The sequence below is a fragment of the Cricetulus griseus genome, chromosome 6 (assembly GCF_003668045.3).
Source record: "Cricetulus griseus strain 17A/GY chromosome 6, alternate assembly CriGri-PICRH-1.0, whole genome shotgun sequence".
In the NCBI taxonomy this organism is placed as follows: domain Eukaryota; kingdom Metazoa; phylum Chordata; class Mammalia; order Rodentia; family Cricetidae; genus Cricetulus; species Cricetulus griseus.
Genome location: NC_048599.1, coordinates 57,389,435 through 57,416,749, shown reverse-complemented (window position 1 = coordinate 57,416,749; position 27,315 = coordinate 57,389,435). Strand labels below are relative to the sequence as shown.

The window sequence follows — 27,315 nt, the reverse complement described above, 5'->3', positions numbered from 1 at the left end:
GTGTTTCTGTCTGCACTAGGTTGACATAACAAAAATGGATTTTGGTTTCTGTGAGTCTATCTTGGCCTTTGATCACTATTCTGCTCAACCTTAGTGGAGACTCATTTGCCTGATGGGCAGAGTGTCACTCCAGAGTATGTCTGGCTTCAGAAGGAAGTTCGAGGATTGTTTGGGGTTTAAACAGACACTTAGGGGCTACCACAAGGACACTTCTGTAGCCTGTCAGGTTCTGGAACACGTCGCAATCTACTTCCACAGTGAGTCTTTGGAGCCCCAGATGTGTTGGTGTGAACTGGAACTGAGTACACAGGCAGCTTCCTGGCCACACAGAACCCAATCTGAAATAAAGGTAGAGATGGGTGTTAATTCTTTCCCAGGGTCTTTGCTCTGCTGGCCTCCACGAGTTGTCCTTCCTGACTTGAGGATATGGGTCATGAGGATATGGAAATCTAAGTACATTGCTGGGAAGCCGGAAGTGATCATAAGAGATGGAAGACAGGAGCTTCTCTATACAGAGCAACCACAAGATGGAAGTGTGCCTTTCATCTGCATCTGTTGCTCCTTTCAGCATCTGTGATTTAGCCTGGTTCAGTTTTGGTAATAGTACCGGCAGTATGTTTGGCAAAGGCTGTAGTTTTAAATTTTTTCCTGCTGAATGCAGTGGGTGAGTGCTACAGGCATAGCGAGAGGGTGCCAATGTATCAGCAAGCTGCTGTCTGACCTTCCAGAGCTACTCTAGTAACCAAGGGAATGTTTGGGACTTTTTTTTTTTTTGAGAAACTTTGCTCCATAATTGGTCTGGGAGATCATGAAGTCTAGTTAAACATTGATGAACACTCCTCTCATTTTAACGGCAAAAATGACTGAATTTCATGATGCTGCACCAGTGGCTCAATAATTGGAACACCTGCTGGGAATCTCAGTGTTGCCTTTAAACTGTGTGCAATTAGGAGTGCAGTAGGCAAAATGAAAGTGGATGCTTGTAACATCTAAAAAGACCTGGAGAGACCAGAATACAGTTATCCTAAAAGTCAGCAAGAATGATGGCAAGAACTACAGAATAAAAGTAGGCCAAGACAGAGACAACTATATAAGAGGAAATGAAAAAGGATAACCAGCTCAAAGAAGGGCAAATAAGAAAAGGAAGACACGGCTGTCTGTTAGACATTTTTTTTTTCTACTGAAAAGAAGAAAATAGATATTTCCAGACAGGCGGTAAGAGAGACTATCTCATAATGATGGAGGGAATATAGGCACCTGTAGCTATCCTGCTCTGATAGGCTCTGGCCAAACCAGATCATATACTATAACCCACAAATTCCATTCCTGTACAGATATGATCCCTGGAATCACAGAATTTTAGCTTAGAAGAGGACATGTATGAGGAAGAGACATGTATGAAACTTTGTGGACATGCATGAAACATAGTATGGTGGTTTGAATGTACCTGGCCTCCATAAGCTCATAGGGTATGGCACTATTAAGTCGTGTGGCCTTGTTGAAGTAGGTGTGACCTTGTCGGAGGAAGTATGTCCCTGTAGGGACAGACTTTGAGGTCTCCTTTGCTCAAGCTTCATTCAGTGTGACACTTAGTTCACTTCTTGTTGTCTAAGCAAGCTTTAGAACTCTCAGCTACCTCTCCAGCACCATGTCTGCCTGCATGCTGCCTTGTCGTTTCATGATGATAATGGTCTAATTCTCTGAAATTGTAAGTCACCCCAATTAAATGTTTTCCTTTATAAGAGTTGCTATGGTCATGGTGTCTCTTCACAGCAATATAAACCCTAAGTAAGACAGAAGGTGGTATCAGGGACTGGGCTGTTTCTGGGATGGGCCTGACAATGTTTTTGTTTGGAGGAATTTGGACTTTGGTACTTTGGGTTAGGAAAGCAATGGAATGCTTTAAACACTCCTTAATGGACCATATGAGTAGGAGCATGGAAGACTTGAACAGTGGGGGCCTGGCTCAAGAGGTTTCAGAGGAAAAAAATTTTAGTATGTTGTCTAGATATAGTTCTTAATGATATTTTGGTGAAGAATTTGGTTACTTTTTGTCTTTGTCCAAAGAGTCTGCATGGGTCTAAAGTAAAGAGTTTTGGATTAATTCCTTGGCAGAGGAAATCTCCAAACAGTCTAGTATATTTTCTTTCCTGTGGTTACTAGTGTTCATGTTTATAAAGATTTATAATGAAAAGGAACAAGCTAAGCAAGTAAAAATACAAAATGTACAGATTGAAGGGAAAAGAGGCACCAGGAAGTAGAATGGAGCCAAGTTCTGAATTCATGGAAATAAACAGATTAAGAAATAGAATAAAAGCCGGGCAGTGGTGGCACACTCCTTTAATGCCAGCACTTGGAAGGCAGAGGCAGGTGGATCTCTGTGAGTTTGACACCAGCCTGGTCTACAAGAACTAGTTCCAGGACAGCCTCCAAAGCTGCAGAGAAACCCTGTCTTGAAAAACCAAAAACCAAAAACCAAAAACCAAAAACAAAAAAAACAAAAGAAAAGAAAAGAAAAGAAAGAAAGCAAGAAAGCAGGGTGTGGTGGTGCACACCTTTAATTCCAGCACTGGGAAGGCAGAGGCTTGAGGCCAGCCTGGTCTACAGATCCAGATTCAGGACAGCCAAGCCTAGGCAGTGAAAGAAATCATTAAAAACAGAAAAGTTGGCGGAGATGTAATTGAATGGAGGGGAGGGCGTGTTTCAGCCCCAGCAAGCAGCAGAACTAGGCAGCTTCAGCCACTTGGTTCTGACTTTACAGTCAAGGGGCTGTGGAGTCTCCCTCCACAACTAATGAAAGCTGCTGAGGCCAGTATCACAGGGGTGTCCTTGCATGGAGGCCTACAGACACCATTGTGTGAGGTTGAAGTCTGGATTGCCTTGGAGACTCCAAGATATTGGAGATGCCAGAGCTATAATACCTGCCGAGGAGAGCTGCTAACAGGGAGTGGAATCAGACAAAGAGAAAGAAGTGTGTGCAGTCAACAAAGTTGAACAGAATTGGAGATATGAAGAGAGCTTTGACATTAAACATGGAGATGCAGAATTCGGAGTTTGCACAGCTTTGGTCCAGCATTTCCTCACTGTGTTCTCTTCCCTATGTTTTCGAATTGTATTGTGATATAATATCCTGTGACATTATATGTTGGAAGAATGTGATCTACTCTTTAATTTTGATTTTACAGGGGATTATAGTTAAGAGATTTTGAACTATGGACTTTAAAAACATTGTTGAGATTGTGATAGACCACGGGGACTTTTGGACTAAATGCATTTTGTATTATGATATTGTTAGAAAGTTATGGGGGCCAGGGAGTGGAATGTGGTAGTTTGAATATAACTGGTTCCCATAAGCTCAGAGTGGGGCACTATTGGGAGGTGTGGCCTCGTGGAAGTAAGTGTGGCCTTGCTGAAGTAGGTGTGGCCTTGGAGGAAGTGTGTCACTGTGGGGGTGGGCTTTGAGGTCACTTCCTGTTGCCTATGTGAGATGTGGAACACTCAGCTGCTTCTCCAGCATCATGTCTACCTGCATGCTGCCTTGATGATAATGGACTGAATCTCTGAAACTGTAAGCCACCCCAATTAAATGTTTTGTTTGTTTGTTTGTTTTAATAAGAGTTGCTGTGGTCATGGTGTCTCTTCACAGCAACAAAACTCTAAGAGAGTTAGAGGTATTTGTTGCCTGTCATAGAGCAGTAGGAAGTGGCGGATAAACACAGGGAGTATTGTGTAGCTGAAGAAATGGACTTTACAAGTAGATGAAAAGAACAATTAGACATAATTGTTAATGTAAGTTAATGAAGCAACAGTAGACATTGTACGTTGCTAAAGATCCACACACAAAAGGACTTAGAGGGTAGTGAAGGGAATAGAAATGAAAGGAATTAAATTAAATTGTATGTTGTGGTGGAGATTAGTAGAGTACATTCTTTGTTACACTGAGAAACAGTATGTCCTATCTGTGTGTTCTCTAGCAATAGATCGAGCCATCCTTCTTCACCAGTAATTCCCAGGCTCTGGGTATTACTCTCTGAATGATCAGGACAGGTGAGGTGGGGGTTGTGTGGTGCCCTCCCAATCTCCAATATCCCCTCCTCCCATTGACGTGGTGGTTCTAGAATGAGGCCATTTGGTAGCTTTAATTCAACTTCTGGGGATAGTTGCTCTACCTTCAGAAATATGGAAAAATGATGGATTATTGTTTTTAAGTCAGTGAGTCCAAACCAGTTGAGCTCTTTCAGTGGGATAAGAAGCTTACTGTTGTGGGATCTTTGTACACTGTGCAAAGGTATATTGCCATAATTGGATATATTGCCATTTAATAAGGAGCTGAATGGCCAGTAGCTATCCAGGAGGTATAGGTGGGACTTCCAGGCAGAGAAAGGAGCAGAGGAGATAATTGAGGTGCAGAAGAGACTCCAATGAGACATGGAGGGAGCTGGACATACAGAATGAAAAAACGGTAAAAAGCCACATGTTAATACATAGATTAATAATAGGTTAATTTAAATTGTAAAAGCTAGCGGGACAAGTCTAAGTTTAATTAGTTTTTATAATTAATAAGAAGTCTTGGTGTCATTGTTTGGGAGCTGGCTGGCGGGACAGACAGTGTACAGTCTCTTACCTGTATCTCTTCTCTCTATGAATGAGTCCTCTTCCAAAGATGGAGATGATGCAGTTCTGCATGGGGCAGTCTAAGGAGTTCTGCACACCGACCGAGACAGTGAGAGGCTGGTACTGTTCTGCTGTCTCTGGCATCTGTAGGAAGACACAGCATGTGGAAAGGCCATAGGCATGCCTCCCTCTGCTGTGCATCCCGCAAACACTTCTCATCTCTGCTACCCTGACCCAGACTTCTCAGGGGGCTTCTTTGCCTTCCCCCAATCTTTCTGCACGTGCACTCTCCATTGGCACATCACACATGGATTCTGTGGTGCCTTTCTTTGTTTAGGAGCCATGGGGACATTTGCACTCTCTTTGGAATTCAGCTTAGACTGATTCCTGTACCAGGTGCCCCCTACCCACCTCTCCAACCTCATCCATCCTTGACCGAATGACACCCCTCAGACTCCTTTCCTTCATACTTCTTTGGCCAGTCTTTAGTCTTTAGTGGCCTTCTCCAAATATAGAACTAATAGCGAACCCATTTTGCAAGGTTAGCATGAGTGTTATTTTCTTCATGAAACCGTGCCCAAACCCAACAGCTGAAATCAATTGCTTTTTCTTCCTACACTTACACAAAAGACAAATGCTGTGTCTAGTTTATCTAATTAGAGCTTCTTGAAGGCGAAGGCCAGATCTTACCCACCTCATGGTAGACTTGTAAAAAGAAGGTGATGGCATTTTAGAACTGTACTTTAGGATATTGGGTATGTTGCTCTCTAGAAATCCATTTTCTTATCTGAGTAACAAATATTGTTCCATAATGGGGGATGTCCTTCTGTATGCTGTGAATATATGTTTCTCTTATTGATTGATGAATAAATACTGATTGGCCAGTAGCTAGGCAGGAAATATAGGTGTGGCTACCAGACTAGGAGAATTCTGGGAAGAGGAAGGCAGACAGGATTTGCCAAAGAGATGCTGTGTATCTAAGGAGTAACATGCCGGAGCATTACGGGTAAGCCACAGCCTTGTGGCAATACATAGATAGTTTAATAGAAATGGGTTAATAATTAAGAGAGAGCTAGCCAATAAGAAGCTCAAGCAATTGGCCAAACAGTTTATAATTAATGTAAGCCTCTGTATGTTTATTTGGGATTAAATGGCTGCAAGACCAGGCAGAACTGAAACTCTGTCTTCAGTTCCATCTCATGAATATTGTATTGCGATAAAGGGCACAAGGCAAACCTTCCACTCGCTCTAAGGTTCAAAGGTCATTGTAGAAGAGGGGATGGAAGGAATGTAAGAGCTGGACCATAAGGAAATTGGCTGTGAAATGCTATCTTCAGGACACAACACAGAATGTCAAACACAATGTCACAGCAGCAGCAGCAGCAGCAGCAGCTAATCTGCATTGAGTTTGCACAGACTGGGCCCACCACCAGCCAATCATGAAACCTACAATGCTCATCAGACCCTATGTGTCCCTGCTGAACTACTGGCTACTGAGAGATTCTGTAGAAGGGACAGTCACTGATTTCAGTTGTCTACTTAATGGTGAGCCCACCAGGCACCAATGGATAGTTTGAAATGGCCACAAAATGGTCCTGGTTAAAAAACAATGGGTCAAAAAATAACAGAGTGAGAATAGGACTGACCCACCCCTGGTGACACACCTTCTCTAACAAGGCCACACCTCTTAAATCCTTCCCCAAACTCTTCCACCCAACAGCCCTGCCTGGTAGCAGATGAAGGAGTGCCCACCTTGATGATAAGATTCGGTCTATCAATGGCTATGTCTTCCTGAGCAAAGCAGCTGAGGCTGATGTGGGAATGTGTTGCCATTGCTGTGACTCTGAGGAAGCTGTTCTCAGGTGGGTCTTGCTCAAAATTGGAGGAGGAGAGGCTGGTAGATATTTTCAGAACTGTAACATACAACAGGCAAGTCAGTACAAAGCATAGATTACATGCATGCCAGAATCGAATCATAGCTCTGCCCATGACAGAGGACTTAGGGTCTCCCAGAGGTCAGAAAGATGCTGCATTCCCTACAGCTACTCCAAGACCCCCCTACCCCATGACTGTCTCTGCCAACACTCTTCGCAGACTGCCTCACCGGGCTGTAGAAAAGCTCCTGCAAATTGGAACAAGCCATAGCATCTTGTTTTGTTTTTGTTTTTTTGTTTTTTGAGACAGAGTTTCTCTGTGGCTTTGGAGGAACTAGCTCTTGTAGACCAGGCTGGTGTCAAACTCACAGAGATCCACCTACCTCTGCCTCCCGAGTGCCACCACCGCCCGGCCAAGCCATGGCTTCTTGACTAAAAATGGTGGGATGACTTGTGTTATGTGACATGCTTTGAAAGACATGCTCATCTCAAAACTCACCACATACTGGTTGCTGAATTCATGCTTACACAGTTCCTGCCCCTTCTCTGGTTCTCCTACCCTTTTCATAGAAAATGTTAACTATCAAGTGGGACTGGTTCAAGCTCTAGTTCCCATTCTCAACCTGCAAACATAAACATTACTCCCCGCTGTGACCTCTGTGCAGGGGGTGCTATCCCCTTGTCCACATTGAGTCCTATCCTTTTTAAATATGTGTCCCATTATCACTCACTATTGATAAACCGTGTAATCTCAGGCAAATTATTCAACCTCGGTGTCTCAGTTTCCTCTGCTGACTAAGAACGATACTCGCCTTGTTTGTGGTAATAATGAGATGAGGCATATAATTCATTCATCATCATTTCCAGAAAATACTAAGTGCTCAGTAAATGTGAGTTGTAATTATTCCAATTGGTTATTTGCCCAGAGACTATGCTGTCATTTATAGCCCACCTCTCCCAAAGTTTCAGTTTTTATGCTGGTTATTGACCTCAGTATATGAGCAGATTCACCTTCAAAACAAACCAAAGAATCACAGCACCCTCTCTCTACCAACTGTCCCTGGGTTAAGTACCAACTGTCCTTGCCCTCTCAACTCACTTAGCCTCTTCTTTTCCCCATCATGCTTTAGGAAGAACTGCCCTGTGTCACTTCCTGAATTCAATTAGTTTAAACCCCTGGAAGCCAACCTTTGTCATTGCCTCTCTCTCAGTCAGATCACTTTCCCAGCTTATGCTCTTCAGCCTAGACATCCCATGACCTCTTTGCCAACCTTGCTGAGTGTTCCTGTCCCCTCAGACTCTTTATTCTTCCCCAAGGTGTTCCCTAAATCCCTAAGTGCTGGTGTGGCTGTGGGTCTGTCCTTACCCTCTCATCTCCTTACATACTGTCCTCCAGCCCTGTAAGCCCCTCTGTGCCTTGAGTTTGGGGCCACTCTCTACATACTGGGATTTCTATGCCTGCTCTCCAGGGTGGACTAGATCTTGAACTCTGTGTTTAAGTTCCCCGCTGGCTGTCTGGATACTTGAATGTCTCGTGGCTTTTAATATGCTATAACTAGATTCATCTTTTTCCCCAGAGTTGCATTCCCCTCTTCTAGTGACTCACCCAAACCATAGGCAGATATCTACAGGTTAGCCTGGCTTTAGATTCTGGATTTCAACTGTTAGTAAGTCCCCACCACCCCCTGCTTTAACCTACTTCTCTATATTGGCTTTGTGTAAGAATCCTTTATAATAAGTCCCAACCCCAGGCCACACCCCAAGTCAGTTAGCTCAGATGCTGGCAACAAGGCTTAGTGTTAGGATTATCCCCCAGGTGCTTCAGTGTGCAGCCAAGGTTAAGAACCTTGGCTCAGCAGTGACCCCCTCCATTCCATTTTGCCAAAAGGTCTCTCTTTTTAAAATGGATTTCTGATCATATTGACACCACTAATGAAAACTTTTTACTAGCTCATCATTTCCTAACAACAAAACTCAGGCTCCTAAGCATGATGTACAAGACTGTTCATAAGCTGAGTCATGTCTAGCTCTCATGCTAACTCATGCTACGCTTGGGTGAGGCACAGTAATGGAAAGAATGGAGACCCAGGACAGGCAGAAGGCTGCCACAGTGTGTAGATGAACTCTATCCTTGCTCCTGAAGCTTGTCTGTGCAGTGAGATTTCCTCAGGAGTTTTGTAAATCCTGATTGTGTATACTATGGAATTGTTGTGTTGTTGTTTTTTCCTAATTGCCTGGGGGATAGCCCAGGCATAGAGCTTCCCCAGGTGACTCCAGTGTGTGACCAAGTTTAAGAATGACTTAAGGGAATCTTAACCCTAAAATACACAGCATTTCTGACAAGACCCTGAGCCTGACCTCATCTCAGACCAATTAAAACAAGTATCTAAGGAAGAGAAGGGACCCTTGTACATCTTCCCTCTGACTGGAATGCCTGGTGCACTTTTCTGTCCATCTTGTCCTCCTTCATTCTTCAAATTAGCCGGCTGTGGATCATTTGGGTGCAGACTGCCCCAGCCTGGGTGATCGCTTTCCTGGCCTGAGCTCTGTTGGCCTCCTCAAATGCTTTCTCCCTGCCAGGATGGGTTGGTTTACTTACTTGATTGCAGTTGGAATTGTGGTCCTCTCACCTGTGTCAGGCCAAATGTATATGTTTTGAATGAGTGAATGAGAGTGAGTGTGAGCACCAGGGGGCTAAAAGCCATCTCTAGATACCTGTGGGTGGAACCTAACAGAACCAAGTGCACAGGATGTCTGCTGGAGCCCCAGAGAGTTACCTTGGTTGGTCCTAAGTCTGAAGTGCTGCTTCTGCCTCCAGAGATCAGTAGCAACGATTCCATTGTAGTACACAGCCTGGACCCCAATCACTAGATGCACCTCCTTCTCCTGGTCTGTGGGATTAATCAGGGTCACTGAGATGTGACTTTTCCCCCTCAAGGGGAAGGAGGTAGGTGTGTCCAAGAACAGGTGCATAGGATCAACAGGCTCAGGACTCGGAGGACACAGGTCTTTCCAGTATTTCCTTCTTTCTTTCTGGACTCTCTCCAGTACCTCTTTCTCTTGAGATCCTGCAGAATGGAAGAGACAAAACAGACCTCTGACCCAGCAGGTACAGATCCTTCTGGTAAAAGTGCAGAATTAAGATTTATTTACTACTCCTGCCCAGATTTGTAAATGTCTCAGGCTTTGGATTTGCCTTTGCATAAGGAAAACAAGTTTTTTGACAAGTTACTGGAGATATTTTTTTTTGCAAGAAATTGACTCTATCCTGGCACTCGCTCTGGAGACCAGGCTGGCCTCGAACTCACAGAGATCTGCCTGCCTCTGCCTCCCGAGTGCTAGGATTAAAGGCGTGTGCCACCAACGCCCAGCTAAGAAATTGACTCTTCGTGTGTAAAGGGACTTGAATTTACTCGAAGGGCAAAGGGGCCACAGAATATTCTTGAGTGAGGAGATAACAAGGACATACATGTCTTAGAACATTCATTCTCAAAACAGGAAAGGGAACTGTGATGGAGAGACCAGAACCAGGGGGTTGCCATCCTATAGGCAAGCAGTAAGGAAGCCCCTAGAGTAACTAGGTTGTGGGAACGAGTAGAGAACATCGAGTCAGGCGAGGACAGTGCTGTGCAGGGGAAAGCCCTAGGGAGTGCCGAAAATGCTAACAGAGAGAAATAGCTGGGGATCTTGGAAGGGAGGGAGAGAGGGGTAAAATTGGATGGAGATTGGTATTTAGTTTGGCATTTAGTGTTTTGTTTCATACCAACAGTTCTCATCTAGGGACAGTTTTGGCACCCCCCACCGAGAACATTTGGAAATGTATGAAGACATTTTTGATTATCAGGACTGGCTGGGGTTAGGGACTGACATCTCATGAACAGAAGCCAGGAGCACTGTAGTGCATTCAACACCTCAACTTCCTGCAGTGCAGAACTGGCTGATCCAAACTGGCAGTCGTGTCAGCCAGGGTTGAGAAACCTACTTTTATCTGATAGGGAAAAGACCGGGGCTCTTTCTGCATCTGTCTGGCTCACTCCCTTCCCCTCATTTGCTATCTCAGATGAATAAGCCGGTTCCCTTTGCTGGTCAGCACCTTCAGGATACTTGTAGTTCTGGGTGATGTCTTCGCAGCGGTCACAGCCCACGACCTTGGTGCTGATGCTATTGCCAACATACTTTTTCTTGGAGTCGGTCAGCTCCAATGTCCCATCTTCACAGCACTTCCAGACCATGCTTGTCGCATTTACTGAAGCAAAAAGGTCTGATACTGCTGGGTCCAGCTGCAGTTCCCCCTCCTTGACTGCTCTGACTGGGACCAGACTGCAGGGTCCCAGGACTGAGGGAGAGAAAAGCAGATGAGCAGAAGAACCACTTAGACCTCTGCTCTGTTTAGAGCTCATTGCGTCACCCCTTTTCCGGACACTATTGCTCCTTCTCCAGAATCAAAGTCAGAGGTAGGAAGTAGACAGACTTTCTGAGAAAGTATCAAAAATGAAACAAACAATTACATAGTGAAAATACTTTTAGGTCCTGACCTGTACCAGAAACTGGACAGGAAGGACCTCAGAGGGACATAATTGGTGCACAGCCTTAATATGAATAGGCTATGAATAGGCCGCCTTCTTGATTGCTTTCTATGTGCCAGGCTCTCTGACCATTTTGTTTCAGGGCAAGGAGGCACCATTCTTTGGCTTCTCCAAGTTTTCCTCTTCTAGGCTTGAGCTTACTACATGGCCCCTTTCAGCCACACACAGACAAGTCCCTCCCCACCAGACCCTACTCCAGAATACCCATAGCCATCTTAAGACCCTTTGTCCTTCACTGAGATGGTATTCCCTGCTCATGGCTTGAAGTGGGCCTAGTGTTCATGCAATCTGTGAAGGGGCAGTGGACATCTTTACCCCCTTGAGCCTTCTGCTTCTCCTGTTTTAGAGGATAAAGAGCCTCTTTGGACCACATGCTGCCTCTAGATCCTTTTCAAGACCTCAGCTCTTGCAGCCCTGGTTGATCCTTAGGCTTTACCTCCAACTCCATTAAGATCTCTTGGGTGCAGAATCTGCCATCCGTCATAACCCGGGGACAAATCAGGTCTCTTCATCCAGCATTCTACAGAAGTTTGGAAGATCCTAAAAGTAGCCAAGGCAAAAAAAACTTCAAGTGGGGGAAAAGGGGCATGTGGAAGAGAGTCTAGAGACGTGGCTTTAGAGGGTTGTTGCCACGGGGATAGGAGGGTACCTCATAAAAAGAGAAATGGCACTTCTAGAGAGATGCATACCCTCCATCACTGACCACCACCACCTGCTATAAGAGTCCCGAAGATCTGCTCTTAGCCCAGGGCTCTCAAAGTAAGGGAGTTCACATGGAACTTGCCACTTTGGAGCCCTTTCTGGTTTAGAACACTTTCTCCTTTAGGCTTCTCACCAGATACGGCCCCTCCTTCCTTCTCCATTCTGTAGTCCCTCCTCATTGTAGTACTCATCCACCAGCAGGCTCCCATTGGTGCCCTGGGCTGAAGGAAATGTGGTAACAACGCGTGCTGGGATGCCTAGGCAACGTAGCACTGCATGGAAGAGGCACAGAATGTCAGAAAGGGCAGAAATGCCCAAGACTGGACAGGACCTGTCTTAAATGTCAGGTGACATGATGGAACGAGGAGGAGTCTGAACTGAACAGATGAAGGCTGGTAAATGGTACACTAATTATACAAGCACAGGAGTATAGAGCAAGGGGGAGATTTAGGAGCACTGAGGCTTGCTCCGTGGGGGACAGGTGGGGGTGTTTTGGGGAGAAAGTAGGTTTGGGAGCAGAGTTTGTAAATGAGCTCAGATTTGCTGAGGGAAAAGAGAAGGAACAGCTGGTGAGGAAATCAGGCGGGGGAAGGCTGTGGAAAGGAGGCAGTGCCTGCTTTAGGAGATGTCCTTCCCACATGGGAGGCCAAGGAACAACTCAAGATGCAGGCCAGACACTACACCCCAGAAGACTGACCTGCGTGTTGCCTGCCCTGTACCTGTGCAAGCAACAGCAGCGAACACCCAGGCCTGGGTCTCATATATGGGTCGTCCTTGGCCAGTGAGCCACTGGCGCAGTATGGGCACACTGCCCCGTTGCTTGTACAGTAAGGTCCCTTCCTGGGCAGCCTGGGTCTGTGAAATTGGTAGGACACTCTTCTTCTTGAGAGCATGCAGCTGTTGGGGTAGATATGTGGTTGTCAGTGGGAGTCTATGGCTGGATGGCTTCCAGGGGACAGGAAGGAGTGTTCATTGCAGCTTGCCAAGCATGTGACTCAGCTCCTGGAGCTTGTCAAACCAGCATGCAGCAGGCTGCAGCCTATACACTCCAGACCCCGGACTCTTCATCTAAATCATCTTCCAGCTCCAGCCACAGGGTGGAGCCTGAGAGCTGGGTCTACTGGTCCTCTGCTTCCTCTGCCCAGATTTCTTCAATACTGTTCGCCCTGGGTCCTGGAGGCCACTTATCTCAAGCCCCTTCCTTCTTACAGAATAGACTTGACCCACATCCTGCCTTTTAGAGGGAGACTGAGAGGTATGAGAGGAAATGGAGAATGTATTACTTCTCTGAGAGGACATTATGGACATGGTGTACTGGATAGTTCTATGTTAACTTGACGTAAGCTAGAGTCATCTTCGAGAAGGGAACCCCAACTGAGAAAATGTCTCCAGAAGATTTGGCTGTAGGCAACCCTAGAGGGCATGTTCTTAATTAGTGATTGATTGATGGGGAGGGCCCATGGTGGGTAGGGCCATCCCTGGGCTGGTGGTCCTGGGTTCTATAAGAAAGCAGACCACACAGGCCATGAGGAGAAAGTCAATAAACAGAACCCCTCCACAGCCTCTGCATCAGTTCCTGCCTCCAGGTTCCTTCTCTCTTTGAGTTTCTGCCTTAGCTCCCCTTAGTGGTCTGTGACTTAGGGTATGTAAGCTATAATAAACCCTTTCCTTCCCAACTCTTTCAGTCATGATGTTTCATGACAGCAATATTAACCCTAACTAAGACATATGAGAAACACCAAGTCACCTTTATGGTCTACATATTCTTAGGAACATTTAAAAATATAAAAGACCCTTGGAACACCACAGCAACAAGCACTGAGAAGGCTAGGGTACTTCTCCCCTCCTAGGACTCTACACCTCCAGGGCAGGGCTAAGAGTAAGAGCACTCTGGGGAAATCAAGGCCAGTTTTCTCCCTTTCCTGGCTTTTCTCTTAGATGAACCTATCTCTCTTTTCCTTGCCTTGTTCTTTCTCCCACGATGTTCTTCTCTGAGGACTGTCTCTCACACTCTGGGAAAGGGGAACTATTTGTGCTCTGAGAGCTTCCAGAGCCATGAAGGTGGGACCCCTCCATCCAAGTACTCTTGTCCCATCTCCTCCCCCTCTGGTCCCCCAGCGTCATGCTCACCAGGGTGCCCACCACACAAGCCACATGTGCAGGCTGACTCCACTTTTCCACTTGCTTGTCCACACTCAGTAAGTTCAGGCTGAGGTCCATGACATCTCTCTCAAACTGTAAGGACAATACAGGATGAGACAAAGGGTTCCCGGGCCAGGCTCTATCTCATAGGACAGGTCTGTTATCTTGTTGCTCTCCCAAGCTTGGGTTTTATGTCTTTCTCATCTGCCTCTACATCCACCATGGATGTTCTGGATCTGGCTCTTCCCTCTTCTCCCTGAACCACACAGCCGTGTATCCAGCAACCAGTCTTTTGTTCCATGGCCTTACTTTCCTGATAGGGTGTGAACTCATGGAGATTGGTGTTGGGCCATTTAATTTATTTATTTTTATTGAAATAGGGTCTAACTGTGTAGACCAAGATGACTTTAAATTCACAGAAGTCTGCTTCCTATGCTTCCCAAGTACTGGGATTTAAGGCATGTGCTATTATCAGTACTGTCATTTCAATTCATTAATTTCTACTTAGTGAATATCTGATGTTTGTACAGGCATTGAGCCAGGTATAGAAGTTCCCACTCTGGAGCAGCCCTTGCTGGGGATATGGCCCCTCAGGTAACCATAGCAATGTAGCTCAGACTCCAGGAGAGACAGCAGATGGCATAGTAGAACAACTCCTCTGTCTTTAAGGACTGTGAGAAACTTCTAGAAGGTTGCAAGACTGGGAAGTAGTATTCTAAAGGAAATAGAGGAATTCCTCAGCCTATATACCCTTGCAGCTAGAACATGGGGTGGCTGCTGGGAAGGAAAGTGGCAGCCTGGCTGCTCAGTTGTCAGGCCAGAGCATGCATGGGTCTCTATTCTGTGGATAAAGGGGATTTATCAGAAGCTGGATTTCCACAGCATCTATGAAGATAACTAGCAGCTTTGGAGAGTGATGTAATATGGTCCAAAAGAACCAGAGGCACCACAAGGCTGAAATGGGCTAAAGAAATGATTCTTGATGAAGGGCTTTTGAACCAGCTGGCCTTGTTTGGCCTGAGTGTTGAAGGTATGGAACATATCGGCAGTGTTCCTCTTATCCTCTAGAGGTCCCTATTACCTGACCAAAGTCCCAGGGCTCCTCCTGAATGCAGTCCGAGGTGCCCAGGTAGATGAGGCCATTTTGGTTCAGTAAGTATTCTGTTCGTTGAGCCTCATTCTGAAGAAACACAGCGTCATCTGGCAAGAAGCAGGAGAGGATGAGGGCCTGAGGGTGCCAGGTCTGTCCTCCATGCCTAGGTTTCTGCCCTCCCAGCTCAGGTTGGGTTTGGTTTCAGCATTTTCTTGTGTGTCTGGGCCTCATGAAGACTCAGGAGGGTCCTTCTCTCTGCTTAGTCAGGACCTGGCCCAGATACCCTACCTCAGTCAAGGTGTGGCCAGGAACAAGCCAGCCTTAAAAAGCCTAGTAGTTTCCAGAAGTTTGCAAACGAGAGCCCTACTGGCTCAAAAGAAATCAGGAACATCCTAGGGAGTTTCCCAGTGGCCTGTTAAGTCTCTTCTAAAAGATCAATTTGTAACAACAAGAGGTGTAATGGGAGAAAGCAAAGTAAACACAGCAATTAAACACAGCTTAAGCAGAGTGAACATAGCGGGTAGGGTGGGAAGGAACATTGGAATTCTGTAGGGAAAGGTCCTCTGGGTTCAGGGTGACCACAGTACCTTCCTAGTGCCTCTCCCAATTCCCTTCTCCAAGGGTGAAGCAGGTGTCACAAGACTGCATCAGTCCTAGTCATCCACCTTGTGTGACACGGGGTCTCTTTCCTACTGTATAAGGCAGGCTAACTGACCTACAAGCTTCTGGAAATTCTCCTGTCTCTGCCTCTGGTCTTTCTATAAGCATTGGGTTTTCCCTTGGATTCTGGAGATATGAACTCAAATCATCAGACTTGCTCAGCAATTGCTTTTACTCACTGAGCCTTCTCATTCCTAGGTATCGTTTAGAAACATTGTTCAATTTAGGAAGCTGGAAGCAGCTTTTCTTGCCAAATTTTCTCTCTCAGCCTTGGTGAGAAACACTAAGCACTGGAGAGTTGCCTAGGCTCCCAGTTCTGTCTTTGCTTCCTGTGTGCTACCACACCTGGTCCATCTGAACCTCTCTCAACCATCTCTCAGAAAGGAGCAAAGCTAATGGCTCTCCCATATGTGTGTCTGAGTTTATATACACACGGGTGCTCTGGTGTACATCTGTGCATTCAGAGGCCGGAAGGGCACATTGGGTCTCTTGGACCTGGCTTTACAGGCACTTATTATGTATGATCTGGGATCCAAGCCTTCATCCTCAAGATTGTGCAGCAAGCACTCTTAATAGCTAAGGTGTCTCTCCAGCTCTTCATTTCTGTAAAGGGCAGACTTTGGAGTTCATCTCAATGAATACAAAATAGCCTGATCTGGCACCCAAGTTTGGCAATAAGACAAGTGATACTTTCAATATGAAGTCCCAGGGTTACCAAGATAGGCCCCTAGGAAGGCACCTGCTGGAATTTGATGCTGATGTTGCCCATAGGGCCTGAGGCAGGTACTCCCTGTTGGAGCTGTATCCTAGTTCTGCTTCCCTTCATCCCTGTGCAGCTCAGTCTAGCTTAGGTTCAAATTTACCTCTATTCCAGGGATTAAAGAGCAGTGTGACTTGGCCCAGGGGGTATTGTTTCCTGCCTGAAACCTGAAGCAGGAGTGAGTAGTGGCCAATAACAGCATCTACGGGTGTGGTCACGGAGATGGTCCAGTTCTGAGCATCTCTTTCTTCCACTGCTGCACTCCATCCTTTTTTGTCACCCCGAGAGGAAATCGGGAATATGACTTGAGTCTTGTTGGCCTTGGAAGGCTGCTCTCCTGAAATTGCACGGTAATAAGTTGGTCATTTGGAATGCCAAGTCACATCTCAGAGTAATAAATAAGTCAAGATATTACAAAGATGGAGGAGGTGCCAATTAGTTTTGGAGGAGAAGGCAAGAGGTTCTCCTATAATGAGGAGCAGTAGAGGTTGGTGGGGAACACAGGCTCTTGGTGCTTCTAGACCTACATCTATGAAAGGGTCACAGCTTACAAAATAGGTGCAATAATGATACAATTTCCCTCCAATCCAGGGGTATTGGTTCCAGGACCTCCAGCAATACCAAAATCTAAGGTTGTCTATGTCTCTCTTTTTTTATAAAATAACATAGCTTTTTATTTTCTTGTATACTTTAAATATTATGAATCCTTATATAACATGAACGTTGTATAAATAGTCACTACGATGTATGTTTTAAGAACTGATGATAATGAGGGGAGGAAGACTACTTGACAATATTTGCCTGGGTATGTTCCATCATGGACATGGACATGGAGGGCCTGTGAAGGGACTAAATTAGATATTGCATGTGACGTCCTTGACGCAATAGCTGTCACATAACATAGATTTCAATGATTAGCACAGACTAGATGCTGTAAGTAGCCAGAGTTAGATCCCACTCAGCCTTTCCTACAAATTTGCAGCCAAAAAGCAGCTCTTAGTGCTGCTGCTGCTGGGCTCTTCGGAATCGTAATAAACAGAATTCTGTACACACATTTATCATGTTCATTATCACAAAACCCCTCTGCAGAGCAGGACAGCTTAAGGCCAGTTACAGCGTGGACCATCTGCACCTTGGTCTTCTGAGAGGATGCTGGGGAGAGAATCCCTCCAGATCCCCAAGCCCCCACGGTGGTCTAGTCCTGCTCCACATACCAGTTTGTGCAATGAGAGCCACTTTCTTCAGGGCAGTGAGGAATTTGTGGACAGGGGCACGGAAGTTCAGGATGATAGTGAAGGACTGTCCCCTCCTCAAAACAAGATGCCGGGAGCTGATGGCATTGGTGTGGTGCTCCTCGTTGTTTTCTGCTGCTTTTAAGTCACATCTCTTGATACCCAGAGCTGTTGTGGGAAAAAGGAAAGTCATGGATGTGAGGTAAACACAACTACATGAATAAAAAGCACCTTCCAAGAATGGGTTTCAATTTCCTTGTCAGCCGTGCAACCTCAAGCAAGCGACTCTTGTGAATTTCAGTTTTCTTCTCAGGCCAATCCTCCCTCTTTACAGAGTTATAGGGGATGAATGAAGTTATACATACAGATATCTATGTTTGCAGTCATTTTGATTAGCAAAATGTCAAACACTTATTAAAGCCCATTAAATGTTAACATTAGTTTCTGGTTCCAAATCCAAACAATGAATAAGATCCAGAATCTTGCACACTCCTCATACCCCTTCTTTTTGTAAGACAGGGCCTGGTGTACCCCAGGCTGGTCTCTAAGTCACTGTGTAGTTGAGGTTGACCTTGAACCTCTGATCCTCCTGCATCCACCTTCCAAGTGCTGGATTACAGGTGTGTGTTTTATGCAGTGCTGGGATTGAACATGAAGCTTGTGCCTACTAGGCCAGCACTCTACCAACTCTCCATTCCTAGTCCCACATTCTTCTTCTTGCTTTTTTCCCCCTTAGGACACAATCAGATAATATTAGAACTGATTTGGAGATCAGTGAGTCAAATTCTCTTAAAGACAACAAGAGTGAGGCTGAGAATAGAACTATTTCACCTGAAGTAATGTGCATTTTGATCTAGAGGCTCACCGTCTCATGGCACTTGAAAGGAGGTGGCCCCAGTGTTTTATGACAGATTCTCAATCTTTATTTTAAAGAGAGAGGAAAAATTAGGAACAAAGAATTTTTTTTAACACTTGCAAAACCTGGAGAGATGGATCAATGGTTAAGACCACTGACTGTACTTCCAGGGGACCCTGTGGTGATATATTATTTATGATTTAATAAAGCTTGCTTGTTCAGGATGCAAAGCTAGCCACAAGCTATAGAGGCCAGGCAATGGTGATACATACCTTTAATCCCAGCAGCCACACTAGCCAGCCATAGAGCTAGGCAGTGGTGGTACACACTCTTAATCCTAGGATTCAGAAGACAGGCAGATGGATCTCTGTGAGTTCAAGACCACCCTGGCCTACACAAGATTGAATCAGTCTAAAAGAGAATTAGAGCTCATGCCTTTAATTCTAGCTCTAATTATATACCTCTAGAGGTATATAAAAGACAGGAGCCGAGTGTCTCAGGCTGTGTTCTGAGATTTAGTCTCTAGCCACATTAAGAGAGGCAGCAGTCTGAGACTTGGTGGGGAGCTCATGGAGACAGGACTGAGTAGAGATAAGAGCTCTCTGGTGACTGAGCCCCTCCTCTGTGGGATAGTTGAAATGGACTGGGTGGTGGAAGCTGTCACATGATTTGAGCCCAGGTACACTGAGCTCCATAATAACCACAGAATCCTGCAAGAGTTACCCTTCAGAACCCCGGGGACTCTGGTTCTGTCTGGAAGGCTTCCTGGCTTCTTTTTACCTGAAAGGTGTGCCCTTACCCCCCAATACATAAAGGCGTGGCCTCTAAAGCCTTCACCAACTTCTCTAGGTGGAGCTTGGTCCACAGCTTCCACAGTACTCTGTTCCCCTAAATCACTCACCCCATTTAACAGGTACCGCCCATTGCTCTCTGCCTCCTACCCCTGCTGTGAGCTTGCTGAGGGACTTTGTCTAGCCTATTTCTGCATCCTCTGCCCAGCAGTATGCAGAACACAATTGATTTCCTAGCTAATGTGTGCTCCCTCAATGGCAGGACAAGAATGTGGGTTCAGTCCTAGGAAGGGTTTCTAAGATGTGCCTGGGGCTCAGGCTTCACCTATGGGGACACTCAGAGCAGAGGCTCCCAGAGTTTCTACCTCCCCTCCATTTGTTGTTGTTGTTTTTTGTTTTTTGTTTTTTTTTTTGCTTCATGACTGTCTCTGCCCATTGTGCTGTTCACTGACTCCTACCATCCCTTCTCGCCTATTAGGCTTTAAGGATGAGACAGCTCAAGATCTCCCAGGCAACTTTATTTACTTTTCTAATGCTGAGATGAGGAAGAAAAGATGACTTCATCTCACAAAGTGTAGTCCATCACCTAGGAAGCCAGGGCAGGAACTTGGAGGCAGGAACTGTATATACAGAAGCAGTGAGAGACTGCTGTTTACTGGCTCGCTCAGCCTACCTTCTTATAGCATACAGGACCACCTGCCTAGGGATAGCACAGTCCACAGTGCGCTGGGGCCTCCCATATCAATCCTCAATTAAAAAAAATGAGCCACATGTTTGCCCGCCAGCCAATCTTGTGGGGGGATATTTCCTCAATTGAAGTTCTCTCTTTCAAAATAACTCTAGCCCATGTGGAGCTGACATGAAAACCAGCCGGCACACCAGGTGTACCTCATTTGTACCACAGCCTGGAGAGTTGTAACCATTTGCATTATGTTGATCTTGGGCTATGAATATAAATCCATCACCACTCCACTCTCATCATTGCAATTAAAATGACCACACAACCTCCTACCCTATATTCACACCACCACCGCCTCCTCCCCCTCCATATACCTCCCTCCCCATCCCTCACCTCACACACTACTGTCACCTCCATCACCAACTCTGTCTCCTTTAATAAAAACATGTCATGATGACAGCCCTAACAGTAACTGGCTTAGCTTACCTTGTCCCATGGCTGCAGGCTACTCAGATCCACTTGAACACAGGAAATGTTTGCCTTCAACTGTTGCCTCTGGCTCTCTCTCCAAATCTCTTCCACACTGAAAGGATGGAAGACTTCTGTTGGTTTAAAGGTTTGTAAAAAGCAAAATTCTCTGGCTTCTCTGCGAGCCTCCTGACAGGTTCCTTGTCTTCTACTCCCTCCTTGCTGCTGCTATCTCCCAGGCCAGCTGCTGGGAGTAACCCCCTTTTCTGCACGATCTCTCTTAGCCAGAAGGCTTAGGCAGGGTTCTGTCTGGCAGCTGGAGTGAGAACTTCAGGAGAAGACGGCTGGCTGGAAAAAAATCAAACTTCAATGACCTCAAGACCCCCCCCACAACACACCCCAGATGTTACCTGGGCAACTATAGATGCAGCCAACAGTGGGTCTGCATCCAACTCTGAATCTCTGGCCCTAAGTAAATTCTGGGGTCACTTACCACATGTATGCCTGTAAGCCATCTGTTTGAAAGAGATAAGGACATAGAGTGTGTTGAAAAAGAAAACGCAGAAGCCAGGGCCCTGGCTCTTCCAAGATGACCTGGTCGGGCGTAGCCAAACAGAGAAGGTTTAGAATTGTTTGGGCCTCAGCTCTAGCCTTTCTATTTCCTCCTTGTTTAGTCATTAAAGATAAAGACACAGGAGAGGATGGCCTGTCTGTCCTCTGGACTTTGTGTTTCTTTGCCCAGGCTTCCCAGTGTGTGTCCAGGGGCTGGTGTGTAAGATCCCCCTGGAAGGACACAGTACAGACCACATAAACACTGGTTCCTGTGGACAGGGAAGCCAGGGTGAGGCACAAAGGTGCTTCTGCTGTTTGCACTTTTAAAACGTTTAACTGTTACCTGCTTGAAGAATATTAGGATGCTAAGTAAATAAATAAATAAAAGAGGAAGAGGAAACTGCAGCCTCCTACCTCCCAAATAAGACTCTACCCCTAAGACTTGAAGAAGCGAATTTGTCATTATTTAATTTCTATCTAGAAAACACAAATCTAAAAATGATGATTAAAAAGTGCCGAGGGTTTGGCTGGCATCAGCATTATTGAAGCCAGGATAGTAATTTCCATACGTGTGGTCAGTAAGCAGTTGGGAATGTAATTAAAGTCCTAACTCACAGTACATAACAACAATGAAAGATGAAATATTCAGAAATAAAACTGAGGAATGTGTAAGGGCTGCAAGAGAAACTACTGAGGGATAAAAAGAAGACTTGAATGGATCAATGTGTAGGTCACATGTTTGGATACGATGCCTAAGCATCATTAAGATGCTAGACTTCCAAGGCATTAAGGTTAATGCAGTACCAACAACAACATCAAAATAACTTTTTTTTTTTTTTGAAACTAGCTAAACTGATTCCAAGTTTCACAAGGAAACTTCTAAAGAAGCAATGGCACATGATCAGGGTTCCTAGCTATAAAGAAATGATAATCCTTTAACTTAGAAATGTACTCATTAAATGTGCTTTGAGTCATTGAAGGAAAAAAGGATTCGTTAGTAAGTGATTTGGGGATATTAGCTTACCATAAGCTTGACTTCCTATTAGACCACATACATTCCAAATGGATCCAAACAATACCGTAGGGGCTGGAGAGATGGCTCTGTTGTTTAGAGCACTGAACACCCTTCCAGAGGACTCAGGTTCAATTCCCAACACTCATGGTGGCTTACAACTGTCTATAATTCTAGTCCCAGGGAATTCTATGCTCTTTACTGGCCTCCGCAGGCACTAGGCATACACACAGCACACAGACACATGAGACAAAATACCCATACACATAAAAATGTATTCTTTTAAAATGATTGTGTGTGTGTTCCTGAGTGTATGTATGTGTCACATGCATGCAAGAGCCTTGGATGCCCTGGAACTACCATGTGGGTGCTGGGAACTGAACCAGGGTCCTCTGTAAGAGCAGTAAGTGCATTTAACCTCTGAGACATCTCTCTGGCCCCATTAGAGTTAATTCTTTTGATTCAGCTTCTCTAAATGAACAAAATGAAATTTACACAAGTATAGTCAATGCATTGATGCTCAAAATAGCAATTGATGGGAAATAACCTAAACAGCCACAAATAAGATATCATTAGATAAGCGCTGATGCATAAATTTAGTAGAATACAAGGGTGAATGGAAGGGAATTGCTGTCTATAAACAGACATGGAACAATTTTCAAGCAATATTATTAATTTTAAAAAGTGAGACAGAACAATGAACAGTATGAACTACTTTTGTGGGAAGGGTTTATGTGGGAAGGATATGTGTGAGTTTGCTTGTATTCACCCAGAGCATTTCTGGAAAGTTCCTGCATCTGGACAAGGATGTCCAGTGCCCAGCAGTAAGGTTTTCTTCATCCTTTTGTACCCTTGTAGCATGAGTATGTACTTATATATTAATATTAAAAATAAGGAAAACTTGCAAGGGGAAAGAAGGTTTTACTAAAGAACCATGTGCGCCGAGGCATTGTTCTTGGGTGGGCAATGGACAGAGTTGTGGGCTTGCTCCACTTTGAGGGGTTTCTTCCTCATTTCAAACCATCTAGCAAAGATGTCCTCCTCTGTCCTGGTGGAGTTCCCATGAGACCTTCACAATATCCAGTCTCTGGCAGTTTCCGTGGTGACCTTGGAGGAGCCTGGGATAAGAGAGACACCACTGTGGTTTGGTTTAGTCAGGGACAGGTAAGTGGAGGATGAGAAGAGGAAGGAGGATGACCCCCAAGTATCAATCATCCTGCTTCCTGCAGCACCCACACCTTTCCACTCTCCAGCCCTCTGCAGAAAGCCAGTCCCTCACTGGATCTGTTTATTCAGCCACGGAAAAAAAGTGTTTTGACCACTCTTATGCACCAGAAACTATATTAGGTTCTGCTCATACAGTAGTAATAAATTAGATACATGTTTCTGTGTCTCTGAGAAGCCTGTGTTCTAGCAGGGGGCGACAGACACTTCTGGGTGCCTAAAATGGCTTGGCAGTCCAACTGCCTTTCAGATAGATGCTATAAAAGATAACGGCTGAGCTCTTAGACCTAGAATGTCAGTCAGGAGCTGGGAGGATAAATAGGCCCAGGCTAGCGGGAGTGTTGTGAGAGATGGACCAGTACATGCTGAATCACTAATGCGGGGAACAGGCAAAAGAATACCAAGTCTAGGATGCAGTTGAGAATTTGGGGTTCTATTCTTAGGGCAGTGGGAGAATGCTGAACCATATTTGAAGCAAGCATCACCACATCAGGCTTGCATTTTAAAAATACCATACACTGTCTAAAATAAAGAAAATGGCTTAGAGGGCTAAGAAGGGAAGAGAGCTGACCAATAAGAGATGTCTAGTAATGGTTCAGGTGAAAGATAACAAGGACTTGGCCAGGGAGTATAGATGTGAACAGATTTGAGGAAAAAAAAAAAAAGAAATTGACAAGTCATGCCAACGAGAATAGAAAGGGCAGAGAATCCTTCCAGCATGACACCCAGGCTCACCTAGGTTATACCAGTACTTGCTCTACAAACCGCTTTCACATACATTATCTCCTGTGATTTCAGCCTCAGTCTTGTAAGGCAAGTAAGGGACCAGTATCTCAATTTTGTTAGCGCAGGGAGTACACACTATGAATGAATGCATTCATGAAGCAGTCAATTAATAAATACGGTACTTCATTCCAGAATTTAAGAAGGCTAGTAATGAAGTAGAACATGGCGGAAGAACACACAGAGTAATGCTAGCAATAAAGAAGTAGAAGTGGACCCAAAACAGACATGGACAAGTCTAAATGAGGCACAGCATAACCTGCCGTCTGCATGCTGTCCACATGCTATCCACAGGCTCTTCCCATGCTGTCCACAGGCTCTTCCCATGCTGTCCACATGCTGTCCACATGCTATCCACATGCTGTTCACATGCTGTCCACATGCTATCCACATGCTGTTCACATGCTGTCCACATGCTGTCCACAGGCTCTTCCCATGCTGTCCACAGGCTCTACACATGCTGTCCACAGGCTCCTCACATGCTGTCCACAGGCTCTTCACATGCTGTCCACAGTCTGAGTATTGAGGTTTCTCAGCAGCTCAGAGCTTATGGTAAAACCTAGATTCAAACTGAGGTCAAATCCCACACATTGCAGAACACATTAACTTGCATCCAATCCACTACAGAGAAGACCCTCTCTCAATTCTTTTTTGAAAAATTTCTTACTGATTTCTGCTTCTGGAGTAAGCAGATTAGCTTATTATAATTTGTTCTGTTGAGAGCAACCAGCAATGCTGTTTGAAGGCAGCATGGCATCAAGGGTTGGCAGGGTCAAGATTTTTGGAGGACAGGGTACAGAAGTGATCTTGGCCCCAACTGCTACTCCATAGACATTCTCATAGTTGACAGATGAGAATGTATGAATCGGAGATCTCTGGCAGCCTCATAAAATTAGAGTTCCAGGCTCTCCAAGGATGAAGGGTCCCAGGAAAAATTCAGGTTTTTGGCTGGGAGCCCAAAAGGGACTCCAGAAGAACACATAGTAAATAGGAAATAGACTCTCATTTTATTTTATTATTTTAAAGATTTATTTCATTTTAATTCATTTGTTTTATGTGTGGGTGTTTTGCCTGCATGAACAATCTGTGCACTGTGTGTGCAGTACCCATGGAAGTCAGAAGAGGGAGCCAGACCCCCTGGAGTTATAGGCAGTTGTGAGTCGCCATGTAGGTCCTGGGAACTGAACTCAGATCCTCGGCAAGAGAAGCCAGTGCTCATAACCACTAAGCCATCTCTTCAGGTCTAGAAACCAGTTTTAAATCAGTCTCAATTACAATGCTTTACCCGAATCTAAACGGGCAGAGAGAATAATCTCTATAGGAAATTAGCATCATCCAGAGCCCAATGCTGATATAGAACTCTCTTTCACATATTCCCACAGCTTCACTCATGATCCCAGCTCTCATAGTTCCTGGACACCATGCTAGTCCAGGCTCATAGCCTGCCTCCCTTCAGGAGCGCCTGCTCTCATACAGTCAAAGCCAAGCCTCATCCTAGGGGAAGCAGAGGAACTCTCGCTCTCTGATATCAACAGTCTGCAGTCGAGTTCTTTTTGTCTGCGCATAGGGAAAAGCAGCGAGTCCCAGGCCAGCAAAGCTGCTTCCCAGATACTAGAGAGTGAGGCTTCAGGAATAGGTATGGAGTGTGAGGAGCCGCACTCACATTCGCCATTACAAGATGGCGCTGACATCCGCTGCTGGATCAAGTAAACAACGTTGGTATCCATGTGCTCAGTGTTTTTCCACTGCCTAGCCCCGCCTATTCCATGGCATCATATAGGGTGACGAGTCATGCACCTATCCCAGCTGTACACGCATCGCTCAGAGTTTGTGAGCCTTTATTAGGGGACGGGATTCTTGGCTCGGGGTCTCCGCTCTGGTAAGCTTATGCTCTCCTCTCAAGACGCATTAAAGCTTTACTGCAGAAGGATCCGAATGTCCTGTGTGGTTCTTGCCGGCAAGACTATCGAGAGGGACAATGGAGGAGTTACATATTGCATGTGGGTGCTTGCCTGCTGGTCAGTGGAAGATATTGATAGAGAAAGGCAGGGCAATGGGCTTTATGAGACCAGAGATCAGAGGGCAGCAGAGCCCAGGCCATGAGAGGTCTAGCTCTCGCCACTGCCTGCCATTCCCATATAGCCAGTCCCAGACTCTCTAAGCTATTCATGAGGTGTGGGAGAATGAGGGCCTCTACTACTTCCTTGAACTTTAGATTGGTTCATGGCACTAGCACGGGCATCTTTAGGACCAAAGGATGAACTCTAGGAGAACTGGCCAGGATGGCAGTCGGCATCTAGAGTCAGACTTTTCTGGGTGAATCAAAGGAGTCATCTAGCCAATCTTTAGATTGCAAGCAACTGAAACCATTCTCTGTCAACTTAGCCCAAAAATGACAGAGACTGAGGGATATCTTTGACTGTGAGGTAAAAGGCCAACCAGGCTGAGAACCAGGAGAAGGCAGAAGCTGGGGTGGCTGAGGGACCCTGACAGCATTGAGCAGTGACACACACTCTCTCCTCTTGGGAAACATGGACTGTGGGTAGGTTCCTTTCTTCTCTGCCTTACTTGTTCTGTACCAAAGCCCTTGGATTTGTCCAGCATAAGTCACATGCCCACTTGGGCTGTGAGAAAGCAGAATATCTCAGCTGAGGGGGGCCAGCAACACAGAGAGAGCCACACACTCCAGCACAGAGTATCTCAGCTGAGGGGGGCCAGCAACACAGAGAGAGCCATGCACTCCAGCACAGAGTATCTCAGCTAAGGGAGCCACCAGCACAGCCACACACTCCAGCACAGACTATCTCAGCTGAGGGGGGCTACCAGCACAGCCACACTCTCCAGCACAGACTATCTCAGCTGAGGGGGCCACCAGCACAGAGTCACACACCCCAGCACAAGAAATTCCTCACAATCCCTTCACACCTGAAGCTACACTGGGCGTTGGAAGAAGTACATGGTGTTGAGTTCCCTTGGGAATAGAGGACTGAGCAGCTAGGGATGTGTGGGGAGGATCTCATTTGCTTTCCTCAGTGCTTTATTCCCAGGTCTAGAACATTTGACACATAGATACTCAATAAGCGTTAAATGAACCAATGAAAAAACAGCCTTTGTGGTGAGAGAAGTCCTTGACTCGCATGGACAACTCTGGTGGCGACTCAAACTACTACAGCTGACCAGGGTAGAGAACTCAGCCGTAGTGCTTGTTGGTTCAATGGAGTCCACTCAGTGCTGCAAAATAGCATCTGCTCTGAGCCCTGACACAGCAGGCAGGGACTGGGCTCAAG

General features: G+C 45.6%; 1 protein-coding gene across 1 annotated transcript; it reads right to left on the bottom strand.

Moving 5' to 3' along the window:
* Positions 1 to 69: 69 nt before the first annotated feature.
* Epb42 (erythrocyte membrane protein band 4.2) lies at positions 70 to 20,485 on the bottom strand. Its single transcript, XM_027422087.2, has 13 exons — positions 20,476 to 20,485; positions 17,646 to 17,831; positions 16,535 to 16,768; positions 15,000 to 15,118; positions 13,907 to 14,011; positions 12,496 to 12,673; positions 11,910 to 12,048; positions 11,511 to 11,614; positions 10,582 to 10,824; positions 9,266 to 9,556; positions 6,367 to 6,527; positions 4,625 to 4,758; positions 70 to 338 (listed from the first exon to the last, which is right to left on the bottom strand). The coding sequence occupies exons 1-13, from the start codon at positions 20,483 to 20,485 to the stop codon at positions 125 to 127; spliced, it is 2,118 nt and encodes a 705-aa protein (XP_027277888.1). The 3' UTR covers positions 70 to 124.
* Between the last annotated feature and the right edge of the window lie 6,830 nt (positions 20,486 to 27,315).